Source organism: Lathyrus oleraceus, chromosome 7 (genome assembly GCF_024323335.1).
Source record: "Lathyrus oleraceus cultivar Zhongwan6 chromosome 7, CAAS_Psat_ZW6_1.0, whole genome shotgun sequence".
In the NCBI taxonomy this organism is placed as follows: Eukaryota; Viridiplantae; Streptophyta; class Magnoliopsida; order Fabales; family Fabaceae; genus Lathyrus; species Lathyrus oleraceus.
Genome location: NC_066585.1, coordinates 24,897,800 through 24,916,373, shown reverse-complemented (window position 1 = coordinate 24,916,373; position 18,574 = coordinate 24,897,800). Strand labels below are relative to the sequence as shown.

General features: G+C 33.8%; 2 protein-coding genes across 2 annotated transcripts; both read right to left on the bottom strand.

Annotated features, from left to right (window-relative positions):
* Nucleotides 1-3,526: 3,526 nt before the first annotated feature.
* Nucleotides 3,527-6,451, bottom strand: LOC127101817 (uncharacterized). Its single transcript, XM_051039259.1, has 5 exons — nucleotides 6,362-6,451; nucleotides 5,750-5,800; nucleotides 5,270-5,341; nucleotides 5,020-5,145; nucleotides 3,527-3,689 (listed from the first exon to the last, which is right to left on the bottom strand). The coding sequence occupies exons 1-5, from the start codon at nucleotides 6,388-6,390 to the stop codon at nucleotides 3,527-3,529; spliced, it is 441 nt and encodes a 146-aa protein (XP_050895216.1). The 5' UTR covers nucleotides 6,391-6,451.
* Nucleotides 6,452-8,654: 2,203 nt separating this feature from the next.
* On the bottom strand, nucleotides 8,655-11,700 carry LOC127105731 (transcription factor bHLH68). Its single transcript, XM_051042933.1, has 8 exons — nucleotides 11,261-11,700; nucleotides 10,907-11,153; nucleotides 10,468-10,542; nucleotides 10,025-10,090; nucleotides 9,603-9,668; nucleotides 9,449-9,514; nucleotides 9,241-9,285; nucleotides 8,655-9,128 (listed from the first exon to the last, which is right to left on the bottom strand). The coding sequence occupies exons 1-8, from the start codon at nucleotides 11,695-11,697 to the stop codon at nucleotides 8,949-8,951; spliced, it is 1,182 nt and encodes a 393-aa protein (XP_050898890.1). The 5' UTR covers nucleotides 11,698-11,700; the 3' UTR covers nucleotides 8,655-8,948.
* Nucleotides 11,701-18,574: the final 6,874 nt, after the last annotated feature.

The window sequence follows — 18,574 nt, the reverse complement described above, 5'->3', positions numbered from 1 at the left end:
CAAGAGGTACAACCCTGACTATGTCAAAGAATTTTATTGTAATCTTGTGCGTACCCCTTGTGGTATTGAAAGTAGGTCCAAAGAAAAGGCAGTTAGATTCAATTACTCAGATTTTACTAAATACATTAGTTTAACCTCTTTTGAATTGAATGTGACTAGTGTTAAACTGACTGGGTATGATAGAGTTTGTTTTGTCTTATCGATTTCAAAGTATGGGGTTGAGAACCTTGGTATGTCAAACTTTCCTATTAGTTAAGTGAAGTTCAACATGCAAATCTTGCACTGGTAACCGTAAAAGTGTTCTACAAGAAACCTAAGAATTAGGGCAGGGTTGATGACTTTAACCTCTACCTTGTGTGAGCACTTCTTACAAATTATGCATTTGATTGGGTATGTCTCATCATTGAATAAATGATTCACTGCAGGGATAATCCGAAGAGGCCTTTGTTTTTCTCTTATTTTGTTTAGTTAATCCTTGAGGTTAATGGGATTGTTTCCAAAAAGGAAGACCTAGTTGAGGCTCCTAAGATTTTGGACAAATTTGGAGTTTATATGATGAGATAATACAGGGACACTGATGGTGACTACTATTATCTTAAGGAGTTTGGTAGGAAATATGATGATAAGGTTGTGGAGCCGGTTAAGGATCCCTCTGATGAGGCTAGTGGAACATCTTCTGGTTTTTTATATGCTAATTTGAAATTCTATCTTGATGAGCTAGTTGGGAAGATTTTGGCTGACAAACAGATTAGGGAAGAAAGGATCATGATGCACATTGATATTATGGATAATGAAAGTGAAGAAAGCCAAGGGAAGCTGAAGAGTGAGTTGAAGTTGAGATGCAAGATTTTGAAGCTTGAGTGACTGCTTAAGTAGACTCTGTGAGAGTTGCTGTTGACCACCTGGGTAGATCTAATTTCATCCTTAATATTGGTTCTCCTGATATTAATGCAGATCAATATGTCACAACTATTGCACCACCTTCTGGTGATGTAGCTACCATTCCATGATTTTTTTCTTTCATGCAAAACATAACATTAGCATATGGATATTTATGTTACTTTTATTGTCGGGTTAATTTGTGATCTTTGACTACATTTTGGGTGTTGTATCATGTGACAAGTCTTTTAGTAACATATATATGGTATCTCTGTGATCCTCTTTTTGCTATCTTTTTGTTGATATCTCTCTTAAGTTTCGTATTTGAGATAATTAATTTCGTATGTGATTTGTATGGTGTTTGTTTAGTTCACTAAGTATGACATTCTATTTGGGGCTTTTGCTTTATATTCTATTTAGTTGTTTGTGTGTGCTTTCTATCTATCTTTTCTCTCTTTTTAATATTTGCTAAAGGGGGAGAAGGTATCAAGATATTATTAATATTCACACGCATTAAGTGTTTAATGCAGGGGGAACTTTACAACTTTTACAACTCAAGCGAAGTATTGTGCACTAGTTCAGCAGATTCATTTCATCCATCAAATTCCAAATAACGCTTTAAATAATTGATCAACAATAATATCTCAAATTTTTAGACATCAAAAAGGGGGAGACTGAAAGTGCAGTCACGGTATCGTATGGTATTGCTTATTAATTTTTGTGTTTTTGTCAATTTGAATGTAGTTGCTTTTAGTGTATTTGTGTATTTGTAATCCGCTTCTCATTTGATATTTGTATGCTTGTACTTTATTCATATTTCATTTGAATTGTATTCGCTTCGGCTATTTTGTTGTTGTATCACTAAGAGCCCTTCTTGCTCAATTAAATAAGAGTATTTTCATGCATGATATTGTTTATTTTTTAGCCTATCAAGTTTCTACTTTATCGTTTCATCAGGCATGACTTGAATCACAAGTTAGAGATTTTAAATCCGGATGTTAAGTTACTTGATTCAAATCAAGTGTTAATCATGATTCAAATCAGAAGCCTTGTGAAAATTAGGAACTGCCTCTGGAAAAATTGATTCGAATCACAAAATGAACATGATTTGAATCACAATATCATATGATCTGAATCAGGTTAAAATCCTAATTCGAATAAACTATCTCCATGAATCCATATTTGGGCTCTTCTCAAATTGATTTGAATCAATATTCTTCTTGATTCGAATCAAAGCTTCACAAGACCCATTTTCCATCCTTGATTTAAATAGCTGTTTCTTTGGTGAAAGCAAAAAATGTGTGATACATATTGGTCAAACCCATAGAGACAAAAGATGTAACTTTTTCTTCTCTCCTTAGTGTTTCTATACCTATCACCGTGAATCTTTCTCTTCTTTTCTAAAATAACCTCTTGAGTGTAATCCGTGTCAGATTCACTTCTTTTTGTTGCATTTTGTTCTTGCAATTTTTTTTGTTATTTGGAGTGAATTAGAGAGAGTGAGTTGATTAATCTTTTTGTGTTAGTCATGATTAATCAAGCCAATGATAACAGTAAAGAACCAGGACTCATTTACCCAAAAATTTGAGAGAACCTTGTGTGTGCGTTCTTGATTCAGATCCATATAATCTCTTGACTAACACGTTGTGTTTTTATATTGCTTGTGAGATATTCTATCATTATTCATCGTCTTCATCGTTAGTCTTTTTCCATTGTTGAGGACCTTCATCTCTAAATATTGAGCAGTGAATGAGACTAGTGGTACATTAGGGTATCTAATTTTTTTATATGAAGTTTGTTGTTTGTAATAGGTGCACGTATCATTTCTTGAATACAATTTGATCTTTATTATTATCTATCAAGGGGTGACTTTCAATATACTCCAAGGAATACTTTGGCGAGATCAAGTATCAAATGCCCGTAAGAAGGAGTTGAAAGTTATCCTTCTTTGGTGGAGTTGGAGAAAGATTGCATGTAAACAAAGTTGGGAGTTGTCCAATCAACGCTTAGCTAATTGCAATCACTCAAACAAAAAATCGATGGGATCAGGTGGAATGTCACACATGAATACTTGGAGTAGCTTATTGTGGATAGCAAGGTTATTGGATCAAGATCTTTTAGAGATCTTGTTTTTGTTAATAGTTTGAGTGTCTGCATCATCAGGGGGAATTATCGTGCGATAATTTGTTGTAACAAAAATGCTTGTATCAAACTTATCAAAATAGTGGAAAATCATGATTATATTTCAGTGGTCAATTAACACCATTTAAGAGTGGAGTAGGCAAAATGAGGACAAAATTTGCGTCTGAGGTTACATGTGTTTTTTTGTAGTAGTGTTGTATTCTTTCTCGGTATCAGAAGTTTCATCTTCCTTGCCTAACCAGTCATTAGAGAAAGTCTCTGATTCTGATGCATCTAGATTTCTCGTCATGGTCACCAGCATACAAATTCTTAAAGGACCGTGTGCATCTTCTACCACTTTAAGGATGTAGAAGTTACCATTTATTTTTACATGAACACCTCGTTTAGAACCATGAAGCTTTTAGTTCTTACTAGCATCCTGGGTACATCCATCTTGGTCTGCTTTCTAGTTCCATCCTTCATGCATATGTAAACACCAACTGGTTTCGTGATGAATTCAAAATAATTATGATTCCATGTATGACATGGTATTCCATAAATCCTTAACCACATTGCCGTTTCCTTGTTCATGGCCCTTGGATCCAATTTCCAAATCTTCCTGAACCATTACTTTAGCTAGTCCCTTTTTGATTCCACTGAATCTAAAAGATCTCGCTCCTCTCTTTCTTCTAGCAAACAAAGGTTTGCAGTCAACAGTGTTTCTTTAATTGCAAATTATCCTTCCGTGTTAAAGATATCCTAAATGTTCTATGTCATACCTCAAATTTCTACCACCCCCACATATGCTCTGGTAAATCTGCTCATATCTTCTTTTTCGTATATATTGAATTTCATGTGTGCAAACAAATGCTTATTTGGCCTATTACGATCTCCCATAACTTCATCTTTACATATGGGTTTAGAATGGCTTCATTTTTTAGGACATTTTCATACGATTTTGCTTTGCTTCTTTTATTGAATCTTCGTAACTCCAAATCATTCTGCCAATAAACTCTAGTCTTGGTCAACTCTGAGTATTTCCACCATTACTTTCTCCTTTTGTCACTTGATTCCTATGAAACTCAGTTGACTTTCTCCTTTCGAACCTTGGTAGGTTGACAAATATCTTGAGATTACCTATGAATATATTGTCAAGTTTGGTTGCTAGCATTCTTGCATCTTTGATGTCGAAGAATCTCATAAAGTCAATCTTCTACCTCGGATGTCCCTCTTTGATAAGATTACTACCTCATTTATTTCTCCATATCTCTTAAACTATTCATACATATCTTTTATACAAACATCAGGAAATGAGGTCAAGAAAAAAATGGTGTGTTGACTCCTTCCCTCCCCCATCCCCCGCACTCGTCTCCTCTCAGCGTTCACTACGCCAAATAAGGGAAAAGAGGGCGCTTTTTTTGGCCTATAACAGCGCTTTAAAGCGCCCTCTAATCTGGCGCTGGCATAGGTAAAGACAGCGCTTTTTTTCCTGGTGAAAGCGCTCTCTAAAGTGGCTCTTTAAGCCCTTTAAGGGCCACTTTAGAGGGCGCTTTTTAAAGAAAGCGCCCTCTAAAGTGGAAACTTTGAAGGGTTTAGAGGGCGCTTTTAGTGGAAAGCGTCCTCTAAAGTGGAAACTTTTAAGGGTTTAGAGGGCGCTTTTACTGGAAAGCGCCCTCTAAAGTGGAAATTTAAAGGGTTTAGAGGGCGCTTATTTTGGAAAGCGTCCTCTAAAGTGGGTGGTTATTTAAATTATTTTTTTTAAAAAGCGCTATATTTTTTTATTTATTTTAGACAACCTGTATATTGAAGCAGTACACCTAAAACTGTATAATTTGAAGCCCTTTTTCACACATTGCATTCAACAAGCCTTATATACAACAATCCATACATATACAACAATCCACTGATATATAATCGTTTAACTTCTAAAGATTCTAAATATACAACCAATTCATAACTTAAAAAGAAATAAAACTAAGTAGCAAAAGCATCTCTGAGATGTATGTTTTTTTTGCTAGCCGCAGTCTTCTTAGGGTCCGCTTCCTGAATCGAAGTTCATTTCTAGAAGCCATTCCTCGCATGGCGGTTTGAATACAAACAGCTTTGGAATAGGTAGTTTTATAAGCATATGTCTTCAAAGATACACTACATTTTGTTTTCGGATCAATCAAAGATATATTACTAGATAGGAAGATAAAATAGGAGAAAGTATCTTTCAAAAGGAAACAGAGTTAAAGAAAAAGCAACATTTAATACCATCAAGACTAACCTGTTTATGTTAATGTACTGTGCCAAATTCTTTGAAAGTATAACAAGTGAACCAGATGCATGTCGGAAATACCTAAAAACAAAATAAATCAATAGAGATGAGATACACATTGTAAAAATAAAGCAGTTCAATATGGAGATCCATACTAAAAAAGAAAAAAAATCATGTGCAATATTTATACATAAAGAGACTTCAGTCAAAAGTATCCAACATGCATTTTCCATCAGGAGTTATAACTTATAATATCATAGAGATGAGTATGCTGAAGTTAAAAATTATTTGTTGCCTCTAATATATGTTAGTAGTTGGCACTGATGTGATATATTGTGAAGACTGAAGATCATTAATTTACCCATTCAATAAGATTTGGTTTCAACAAATAATATATTAAGCCATAATCACATTGAAGATCATTCCTGAATAAACAAAAAAAATAATAATCACCAAATATTTTCTCATCTAAATGGTATTATTACTTACGATTTTTCATCCCCAAATTTCCACCAATCAGGTTCATACCAAGGCTTTCCCCTGGAAAATAAGGATAAAATACAGAGCATATAAGTTGAATACAAAATCACAATTGAAAAGGTCAAATTTGTAAAAAAATTATGAAACAAAATGATATTGTAGTTATGAAGGAGAAAATAACATGCGATAAAGAAATATAATTGTACTAAGAAAAGATTAAGTACATATCAATTCAAAATAGAAACTTTCATTACTCATTAGAAATTAAGATACTGGTTGGGAATATCTAAACACCAGGGAATGCAAATTTTATTGGCAAAAATGAGACATGCCTAAAGACTTGCAAAGGGATGAAAATTAAGATAATCAGTTACATCTACAAATGTGGTAACTTCAAAGTATTTACTGAAAAATAAAAACCTACAGTAATAACTCGACAAAAATGGATAACAGATAATAATGAATAAAATTCAACACATGTTCAATTTTTAAAAATGAACAATTTTAGACATCTTAAAACAAAATCTTCCAGGACCATCTACACATAAAAACTGGCAACTATTTCCTCAGATCTATCATCATAAATAAATAATCAGAATTAATTCAGATAGAGGAAAGTACTCTTCTGATATCACGTCTCCTGACTTCATGCATCCAATATATGCGCCATCCTGGCCACGGCGATGTTCAAGAAGTTTAATTAAACCCTCTGTTAGGCCAGTGAGTGGGTAGGGTAGCTCAACTGGTAAGTGTTAGTTTTATAAAACATAGTTATTGCTCAAAGTATATATATTTGCATGCGCTAACGCCACTTTACATTATGTAAAATGACATAAACAAACCATTAACTATAATACAAATATTTGAACTATTGTCATTTAATACATACCAGACCTCGTCCAGAAGAGCAATAACGCCGCCAGGTTTCTGAAGTTATAAACAAGAATGAGATGACAAACTGATAGAACTTTTCTAAAATGACAAAAATGCAAGGGTGAGTTGCACCTTCTCAATAAGATCGAGAACATCTTGATTATCAACGAACTCTATATAACTCCAATCAATTTCTTCCTTTGTATATTCCTCTTGCTCCATTTTGAAGACATGCTGCATAATGAAATAATGAAGTGTTATTTGAGTCTATAGAAATTGTTTACCAGGAGATAGTAGAAAAATCAAACCTGGTTGAAATGCTGTTGTAACTTCTCATTTGTCAAATTGATACAAAATTGCTCGAAGCTGAACAGGGCCGATGTAAAGTTAGTTACTGTTAGAACAATAACTGTGGTTCAAAAGTAAATAGATACGAAAAATGTAAATAGAGAACACAAAAAATTCGATCACAGAGATTGGCCAAATGTGCATACGTCTATAAACTTCATATAAAATTAGGCAAGAGGGTGGTTAAGATTAAGAACCTGTTTGTCTTGAAACTCTCGAATCCGTATATATCTAGAACTCCAATTAAGTTCTTCGAAGTCAGAAGAGAAACCAAAAATGAACAATAACGAACGTCAGAAGAGAAACCAAGTAATATGAAGATTAGAAAAATACCTATGGTGTCAAAATCGAACAGCTAACATTAATAGAAGGAGGAAACGTCGTAGATCTAACAGAGGTGGAAGGAGAACGCCTTAGAAGTAGTGAAAATCGTAGCAGTGAGAACCCTAACGTGAAAAAGAACGAAAATAACAGAGAGTGAAATAACAAAACGCGCAGTATGTTATAATTTTAATGTTTACTAAAGGGGACCTTAGAGGGCGCTTGTGGAAAAAAAGCGCCCTCTAAAGGGGGCCTAAGAGGGCGCTTATGAAAGCGCTCTCTAAGGCTTTCCAAAAGCGCTTTATAAACTGGAAATGCACATGGACTTATAGAGCGCTTTTTTAAAAGCGCCCTCTAAGGGTAACCTTAGAGGACGCTTTCTAAAAAGCGCCCTGTATTGTTGTCCCTCTATCTCCTCCTTATTTTTTCGCTTCACCTTAGAGGGCGCTTTATTACAAAAGCGCTCTCTAAAGTGCGCTGTCTATTCCAGTTGTTCGCTCCTTATTTTTTCGCTTCACTTTAGAGTGCGCTTTTGTAATAAAGCGCCCTCTAAGGTGCGCTGTCTATTCCAGTTTTTGGCGTATTGGTTATCACAACGATATGTTCTTCTAAGACTACTCTTCCTTCTTACTAATCTCCTCCAGCTTTGATCATCATTAACATATGCTCTTTGATACATTCTTAATGATGATGACTTGGTTTTAAATTGCAGACTGCACCACTTAATGCGGCCATAATATTGCGGTTGCGGTAGTGTTTGCATCCGCATCAGGCCGCAATTGCGGTGTGATTGCAAATCAAAAAAAAATCGCATCATAACGCTGCAACGACCGCGTCATAACACCACAATAGTCGTATCAACCCGCATCAGACCACAAGAAATTATACAATGCTCGCAAAAACTACTTGGTCTATCTTCCTTCCTATTTATATCATAGATTTAAAGTATATTTTAAAAGAATTAAATATATTTAAAATGATGAAGAATTGTTAATGTGATATATATGAAAATTTATATAGAAAATAGAAAATATATGAAACATAAAATAAATAATAAAATATAATATTTTATGTTTATAAAATATAAATTTACTCTACAACGATCGCAATCTACATTATAATAATCGCAACTATTGTGACCGCAACGCATCTGTAAGTTAAAATGATGGTTGAAAGTTAATGAAATTTGATTTTTGTTTTGGTTTAGGTGAACTTTAGAGAGAAGTTGAACCTTCTCTCTAACATTTTCAAAACAATGCTTCAAAGCTAATGATGTAGTAATCATAATTATGCATATTTGGAAGTATATGCTGCCACACAATGATCCTTTTGCCAAGGCATAATATAAATTAACCTAATGACCAAATAAAAATAAACTAAAAGTTGATTATTTGCACAAGTAAAGGATTCTTAATAAACAAGGGCTTGCAAATATGTATACTTGACAATAGTAATTAATGAGCATACATTTTTTATTAAGGAACTCTCCATAGCATCATGAGCAATCAGCCTTAGATAATTTTATATATAGCAGATTGACTGCTCATGATGTTATACAAATTTCCACCATCTAATCCCCTCTTTGTATGCTTTGATCCACATATATATGAATAATTGCTACCCAAATTAATAGTAATTAATTAATTAATTAATTAACCCAATGAATCTACTGAAATCCAGCACCAAAAGCAGGTGCCCAATAATCAGCTCCAGTATCACTTCCAACTTGCAGTGTGCATGAAACTGGAACCAAACACAATCCTCTACTCCTCAAATCCTTCTTTTCTTCTTCATCTTCACAACCCTCACTAACAGCTTTTCTTTTCAAACAATTTTCATTCACCAGCTATAACCATAAAATAATAAAATAAATTAGAGTTTAATTCTTCTGATCAAAATGCTCTCTCTGATTGAATATAAATAGAACCAGAGCGAGAAGGAAAATCATATATACATACCTGACCAGGATGTTCAGGGAAGAAACAACTTTTCTCACCTTGAACCTATAACATTATATTAATCAAAGAATAATAACAATTAGTGCAACATAATTACAAACTAATTAGTGTACATGCAATATAGAGAAGCTAACTAGCACATGCAAAGAAAGTGATTATTCTTTTGCTACATTGGGAAGTGAGATTGAAAAAAAAAATGCTTTCTTACAGATTGTTGCTGTTGGTTCTTGATGATGTTTGATGATGCATTTCCCAAGTAGGGTAAACTAAGTGCCTGCATGATCCACGGGGAAAAAGTAAAGAAAATGAAATGTACTTTTAACAGCATGTGTGTTTGTGTGTGTGAAGTGAAATATTATTACCTCAATTTGACCATGAAGGAATCTTATATAACCAATAGATTCTAATAAGACAGATGCTGTGTCAGTCTGCAAAAGTTAAAAACACCACACTCAACAAATTATCATAAAAAATAAATAAACAAGATGGGAAAGATGAATATAAAATTAGCTTACCTTTAACATTGTTTTTATTCTTTTCAATGCAAATTTAATATTCATACGTACCTTCTTTAATTTTATTCCAATTTTGAGCATAAGTTAAGTTTATGCACAAATCAAGTCTTTTTTTACTAGATCAAACTACATTAATATGAATTACCAAATACACATTTATGTGTATTATTTTTAAAATATCATGTTTGGTGCAAAATATATCTTATATAATTTACTAAATTTTAATATTGTAGAATCATAAATGAATTGAATAAATTAGGCTTATGTACCTTTCCAAATGGAGAAACAAGTTGATGAAGGGCTGTAATTCTATCACCTAACTTCTCCTTCCTAACCTGAAAATGGAAGGATGAAATTAAGAAATCATAAAACTAAAACCATGTTCATGTGTTGCTTCAACCATGGCCGTCTTAGTTTTACTGTGGAAAAATATTTTATGAGATTCTTTTCAGTTTAAACGTGTTAAACTTTGTATTATGTAAGATAGTCTGTTTTACACACCCTTAAAAAGACTTTGATTTCAACTATATATTGATTTTGGTTTTTCATCATCATAAGAGAAAGAAATATTTTGAAAACACAACATGATATTAAGAACAAGACAACCATGAAAGACAAGAGTTACAACTCACATATGATGTGTGTTTTTGTTGAAAAAGAGAATTTTGAGTTGGAAGTATCTATCTAGAATTGTTTGAAATTGAAATTATACCTTGAAGGTAGACTGAGTTGTAGATGGTTGAACCCTAGCTTTCTTCAATGCCCCACCAGCTGCACCACTATTACACTTTTGAGAAAGAAAAAAAAACTTAGTTAATAAAAATTATAAATAAAAATGTAAATAAAACACACAATTACTCAAATCTAATAAAATATATAATTTTATTTTTTTGTGTAAATTAGTATTTATTTTTATTTAAAGAAGATAAACAGAAAGAATAGAAGAACCATTTTCAGAAAAAAGTTAGAGGATAATATCTATTTATTGAAAAGTAAAATTCACTAGGCAATTTGTTTGAATTAGTAAAGTTTCACAAAAACTAAACATGTGTAATTAAATTAATAACCTTGTTAAAACAAACCAATAAAAGAAAATAAAAATCTTGCTTTGATTAATCATGAAAGTAATTAACATTTAATATCATAATCACCTGATCAGAAGATGGATCTGATGATGGAGATCTTGTACTGTTAGAGAAATCCAACATGTTGGATTTGGAGGAAGAAGAAGAAGGCACCGACACTATTTGAGACCAAGTAGAATTTGTTGCTCCATGAAACTCTTCATTTCCATAGACATAGCTGTTCACTGAGCTTTCATGTTTTACATGATCAACAAGAGGAGGCTGAGTTAGCATAACTTGTTCCTTATCTTCTTCATACACCACGCCGCCGCTCCTAAATTTTCGAAAACCATCACAAATCAACACAAAAATTAAACCATGGTATTGACATGCAAAACCATTAGGTTATATGTACTAGAAAATTTTATCTGAGTTAATTACATGAGAAGTTGAGTCCATGAGTTTTCAGGAAGTTGTTGATTTTCATGCCATGAAGGAAGAGGAAGAGGAAGAGGAAGAGAAGATGAAGTAGGATAAGGAGATAGAAAGTAATTGGAAGGAGGTGGAAGATGATCAGGTGCTGCAGGAGGGTTCCACCAGTTATTAGGGTTTCCAGCCATCATTTGTTGTTGCACTGGTGAGGTTTGAAGATGAAGAGTTCTATTCATGCTTTGGTAGAAACTTTGAGAGGTGGTTTTGTTATTGTTGTTGTTGTTGAAGTTGGTTAAGTAGCTATAGAGGGAAAGGAGAGGAACACTATTGTTGTTTGGTTGTATATTGTTTTTGAGGAGAATTTGAAATGATAATAATGATGGAGTTTTAGAACCTTTTGTCTTTTGTTTACTCTCTTTTCTTTTCTTTTCTTCCTTACCTTTCATTTCTTTATTGCTTTTCTTTTTAACTTTCCTTTTTCTTTGCTTTTATATTTCTATTTTCCCTTACCTTTGCTTGCTTTTGCTTTATCATAAAGTAGGAACAAAAGGTGGCAGCTCTACCTCCTTAATTAATTTTACTAGCACCTCTATATTCTATCCTTGCGATATGCAGAAGATAAATTATAGATCATGTGTAAGTACTTCATTTTTTTAAACTTGTAATACAAATTATCAATAATTTTGTCTATATGTTATTAAAATCTATAGTGTTTATAGTCCCTACTAAAGGATAACTATCATTTATTTTTATTATAAAAAGTAAAAACTACAAAATCAATTATCCATAATTTGAATTTATATATTTATAAATTGTATTTTTTTTTCTCGGAAAATAAACGTTATTGTACTTGTATTTGCTATGAAACTACAATAAAGTGACTTTGTGTTGTGTTTGTAGGGTTGTTTGTAGTATTTAGAGTATTTAAATAATGCTTAGGGTTGTTTATGTAGAGTGGTGAGAAACTTTGTATGTGTGTTTGTAAAGAAAATTAATGACACCAATTGATTCTCGGTGATGTATTTATAGATTTTATTTGGATCCGAGCTAGTAAGTCCGAATGGATTGCCTTAACTTCACAATCAAGGAACATGATCATCAGAGGATCTGGTCTCTTATAATCGTGGAAGTGGTTTTCTCTTTTTGATTAACCCTAAGTCAATTAGTATTTGGGACATGTCGTTGTCCACGTTCACTACGTGTGTGTGACTATAATTCAGATGGCCCAGGCTCATCTAGGTGACTAGGTATCCATGTCAAATAAATATCTCCAATCGCCTAGTGTCATGGGGAAAAGCTTTGGGCGACCAAAGGTCCTACCCGTATACTCGACAAGCCTAATGTGTTTGGTTTTTCCTTCTTATTCTCATATTGTCCTTCCTTAGGGCCCAATAAAATTATGCCAGTACATAATCCCTCAAACATGAGGGTCTTAAAAGTGCGAAGTGATTTAGTTGCTCTGAGATTTAAGGTGTATGTGACAAGAGTTTCCTTGATTCTGACGCATGAGGCAACCATTTTGATTCTTTGTAAAAATCATTTTTAATCTTTTTTTTTATTTGATAAAGAAAATAAAAATAAGAAAATATTTTGTTATTTTTTTAATAAAACTCCTAATCTCTCTTTTTTAATTTTATGAAAAGGGTTTTTTATTATTATTATTATTATTATTATTTATTTTAATAAAAAAACTAACATAAACAAAACAAACTTTTGAGCTCCAACTCTAAACTTGCAATTTATTTAAATGTGAATGGCATTGATTTAAAAACAAAGATGAATGTATGCATGAACTTCTTTTATCAATACACCATATATGTGTGAAAAAGAAATACACATCACTAATTTAAATGGCAACAATTATGTATGCATGAAACTCAAATGGTTTTGATATTGCATACATTTTGGAATTAAACACTTGACCTTGATGCATGCTAATGGGATCTTATGATCAAATGTGATGCTCATAAGATTATGATGCAAATCAATATGTAGATGAATCAATATATATGAATAAATGAAATGAATCAAATGCAAATGAAAATAATTTGGGATCAAATTTTAGGGCATGACAGTTTCCTCTATTTAAATGACCTTGTCGGATGGCATGAGAGATGACAATTCTTATAGAATGCCGGTAAAAGGTATTTAAATACAGAAGACCTCAAATTTCCCCTAAATACAATGACATGTTATGTTGTGATATGTTATGAGCTAAAGGATACTCTTTTTTTGTTTTGTTTTGTTGTGGATATGATGTGGGATGAACCTAGAGTGATGTTTCATGATGGATGAAGAATGAAAGATGAGCCTGTGGCGAATGACGAGATGTGTGGTAATGGTGATCTACGGGAAATAAAAAGAATAAAAAGGGTGAGAGACTCATTGGGGATAATAATCTTGCTAGAGAAAATCATTGGGGAATACTCAAAAATGGGTTTTAGCAATTGGTTAGAGATGACATGCAGATACTTTAGAATATAGATGAGAGTTCTGGATATTTCTAATAAGAAATTCATCCAATCAAAGATTTTGGAGATTTCTAATAGGAAATTCATCCAAGACAAAAAATTCGAGAGTTTTCTAATGAGAAAATCAATCACGAATACTTTGGAGATTCTTAATAAAGAAATCATCCAAACAAAAATATTGGAGTTTTCTAAAAAGAAAATCATCTAATCTTTTTGGGGAATTTCTTTAAATGAAAGAGTGATATAGACGAATTTCTAGGGAACATCGGGACAAACAGAGCAAGAATCTCTAAATGTGCCAAACAAAGCTAGACTTTGACCGTAGGCACCAGTAATAAACCGGCTTCTAACAGATGGTGCCAAAAACAAGCTGGACTTTAACCGTAGGCATCAGTGATAAACCGACATATAACTGAGGGTGCCAAAAACAAATTGGACTTTGACCGTAAGCATCAATAATAAACCAGCTTCTGATGGAGGGTGTAAGAAACAAACTGGACTTTGACCGTAGGCATCAGTAATAAACTGAATTCTAACAGAGGGTACCAGAAACAAACTAGATTTTGACCGTAGGCATTAGTAATAAACTGGCTTCTAGCGGAGGGTGCCAGAAACAAACTGGACTTTGACCGTATGCATCAATAATAAACAGGCTTCTAAAGGAGGGTGCCAGAAAAAGTTGGACTTTGACCGTAGGCATCAGTAATAAACCGTCTTCTAATGGAGGGTGCCAGAAACAAAATGGACTTTGAAAATGCCAATAAAATTGGACTTTGGATCAAGGGATAAGAATCAGCAATAAGACATCGGTCAATGCAAATGAGCAGGAAGTACACTTCGGGTTATGCATGATTTGAATTTTCTTTTATTCCTTATATACGAATGATCATGATATGCAAATGTTGATGTTATGCAGACTGAGAGCTTACAAAGGTTGTTTATGGAGGCTTTAATTCCTTAACATTGAGAAATCGACCAAGTATTTTGTGATATATGCATTATGTACATCCTGGAATTCCCAAAGACCGAGTTGTTGAGGCCTAGTAGGGAGGAACAAACATCTCGAACTACATATAACATAGGTAAGTTGGATCCCAGACAAGGGGAGTATGGATATATAGCATGAGCAAGTCGGTCCCGGTCCCATAAGAATATTGGTAGACGACATCAGGTCGGATCCGATTTCTCAATAGGTGTTATAATACGATATGAAGAGTCACCTACAACAGTTACAAAATAACTCCATGATTGCATGAGAGTTACATAAATTGATTGAACATGTGTTACTTAAGAGTTAGGGAGGACAAAAGACATTAGCAGAGATCACTTAAACAGGGAATCTGAAGGGGCATTCCTTAAATGGTCCTTGATGGTATGACAAGTATAAAAGGGAATTACCAACGAGGAAGGAGACAGACAACATACACCTCTTACATACAGGATGATTATGATCTCACCTCAGGGAGATTTATCCAAATAATGCTTATCAGTAACATTTGGCGCCCACTTCAGGGCCCCGGTAAAACTTTTCCAGGAGGCCTCACAAAATAATACATTTTCACCATAGAAATAGAATGTCTAGGTCATCTCCTAGTTAGAGTGAATCTCGCACCCCACCAGAAATTGCACAACTCCTTACAATTATGGAGAGCCTGTGCCAGCTGTCATACCCCAAAATTTATCCTCCCTTTTTTCTTTTTAACATCCCTCATTTGCATACATCAAATCATATCATGCATGACCATTGCATTTGGTCATGGAATCACAAGTATGGCCATACTTTGGTATTGTATTGTATCTTAAGGTTTCACTTTGTTTTACTTATCAACTAACACTAACTCCATGAAGAGATGGTAATTGTTTTCTCTTGTTACTTAAGTAGGTGATTATGCCTCAAAGCAAGCCCAAGTCAAGGTCTTGGATCAAGGGAAATACATGTTGGTTCAAGTTGATTCAAAAGGTGTTTCATGTGGTGATCTCCATACCACAACTCTTAATATTCAAGCCAAATAAAATACCACTCAAGTGCTAATAAAGATCTCATCAAGGGATGTTCATTCCATTATCATCATGGTATAAAATTCAAGAAAACACCAAGTTGACACAAAGGGGTGCAAGGTGGTTTGACCTACTTTGCAAGTGTGTCATGCCTTTGGTCCAAACTCCATAACTCTCTCAATTTTCACCCAAATGCCAAGATTCTTTGAGCCAAATTTTCCTTTTTGGATGCTCTACAACTTTGATTCAAGGGTGAAACATCAATTCATCCATCTAAGACCTCATTTGCACCAATGACCAAGTTACCAAAATGGGCCAAAACCTTGCCATGACTCTTACTTTCCACCCTTTCCATTTTCAGCTCAATTATCCTTTTGACCCTATTCCTTTTGCACTGTGTTAAGATCATGTCAAAGATCCTTTGGCCCATGTTTGGCTCAAAATGCACGGGGGAATCAAAAGTTATGGCATCATGAACATAGGACATCAAAATGACCAAGCATGCTGCAAGGTGCTTGACCAATTGTTTAGCCCATAAAACTAGATCACGACCTCAACTTCACAAGACCACAACTTTCACCTCAAATATCCTATGGTATTGATTATTTTTTCATCTTATTCTACTCCATGAAGTGATCATTTGTCTCAAATAAAATCACGAAACGTACGAGTGGGTTAGATTTGGCCCAAGCTTGAACATGGTGACCTAACTCTACTTTGGTCCATGAACTATAATGTTTAAACTTGAACAAATCAACTTGGGACCACTTCTCACGCGTGCAAACCAATTACCCATGACCAAACGCATCTGAGAACAACTTGAAACAACTTGAAAACATCCAAATTCACAAGTTTGGCACCTAAATTCCGCACGCCCGTGATCAGAAAATTTCCCACTCAATTCACATGAATTCGAGCCAATTCCATACGTATTTAGATCCCAATTCATTCCCTATAAATAGTGGAAGCTATTAAATTCATTTTCGAGCTTTGAAACCCAAAGAAACTCTGTCACCATTGAAGATCGATACCTTTCAAAACCAGTCAAGCTCTTTTTCGTTTCGAGCTCTTTTTCTTCCATTTCTTTGCCCAAAATCCTTCATCGCATCCTCTGAAGGTATTTGAAGCTTTACTTTGGTCTGAATCCTTCTACAACCTAGCTACCGGATCCACCATTGCTGACTTATGAAGCTTCATTCAAACAGGTAGATACGAGTTACAACCTTGAGCAAACAAGTTACCACACTCTTCGTCTTGTTCCATTGATCAAAAGCCCTAACCTAGTGGTCATTTATTTTCAGTATCAACCATTTAATTTTACTTTGAAGAACTAGGGTTCTTCGAGTGTTTGAGCAAATTCTCCCTACTCAGAGTAAATCAATTGCTCTGATGGAGGGAGACATGAACAATGAAGTGTTTCGCATCCGAATCCATGCTTGATTCATGATAAAAACACGAGTTCATGAAGTTGTAAAATAAAAAATCCCGAGGTTGAAGATGAAGTGTTTCACGTGTGTTGGAGCTAAATTCAAATCCTTCCTCCAATCAGAATGCAGCGCATGTCCTAGCTGTTGTGTTCAAATTATTTTCTTTTTTATTTCGTTTTCTTCCAAAATTAATTAAAAATAGTTCCCTTATTATTTTTTTATCCAATTTTTTTTCATAATTCCATAAAAATATTTTCTACCTCATGCCATTTTTTGTAATTTTTAAAAATCATTTTTGCATTAAATGCATATTTTCTTTTATTTTCATTTAATTTTCTTTTTGTATTTTTATTTTAATCATTTTAAATGTTTTAACCCTAACTTTTGAGGTCCATTCACTTTGAATTTTGTTGACTTCCCACATTTTTGTTGGACTCTGGTTTGATACTTTGACCTCCCTTTGACAATTTCCATTTTATTTTCTTTATTTAATCAATATTAAATCATTATTAATTGAATTTTATTTTATTTTTTGATGATTTTCGATATTTTGAATTGAGCTTGATTACTTGGTTGATGTCTTATTCCACATCTCAAAACATTGATAGATGGACTTGAGGTTGATCAACCTTCTTTGGTCCAAAACTGTTGACAGATGATTGTGAATCATCTTTAATACTTTGCGTCAACGATAAGTTAACCCTCATTGTGCCATATTTTGATTCCTTTGATTTGAGGATAGAATGATCCCTTGTGATTGATTGGTCCCTTCTATCATTCTCTCTACCCTCACCTCTTTTTGTTTGTTTTAACCATTGTATGGCATGTCGAAGGAGATTAACTTTGTGTTAATTCTCTAACATGCCTGATACATATATTGTTTGAGTCCTTAAGGAGGTTATCCTTGAGAAGACAAAGAAAGTTGCTCTTTGTGAGTCCTTAAGGAGACTAAGGTTTAGTTGGATCCTTGAGAAGACAAAGAAGGTTATTCTTTGTGTTTATTGTAATCTGTTGATTATAGTGGATTAAGTCCTTGTGTATAAGGCAAAATCACATTGGCGGGTGGACTGGATTAGCTTTGAGTTCAAGCGAACCAGGATAAAAATCATTGTGTTTTTATCTCTTTGTTATTAACTTGTTTATGGTGTTTTTGTTTTGGAAAAAGCTTTTGCTTTTAAAAACCCAAGTCAAACCCCTCATTTCTTATGTTTTTCACACCTTCAAAGTTGTAGAGGAACTCCTTAGGAACATTTGGCTCAAAGAAGCTTGCCAATTGATTGAAAATTGAAGAAGTTATGGGGTTTGGGCAAAACATGATCCATACTTGCAAATTAGGTCAACCAAACTTGTGCCACCTTGTGCAAACTTGAAGTTTCTTTGCATCCCAAGCCAAAATGACGATAGAATGAACATCCCTTAAAGAAAAC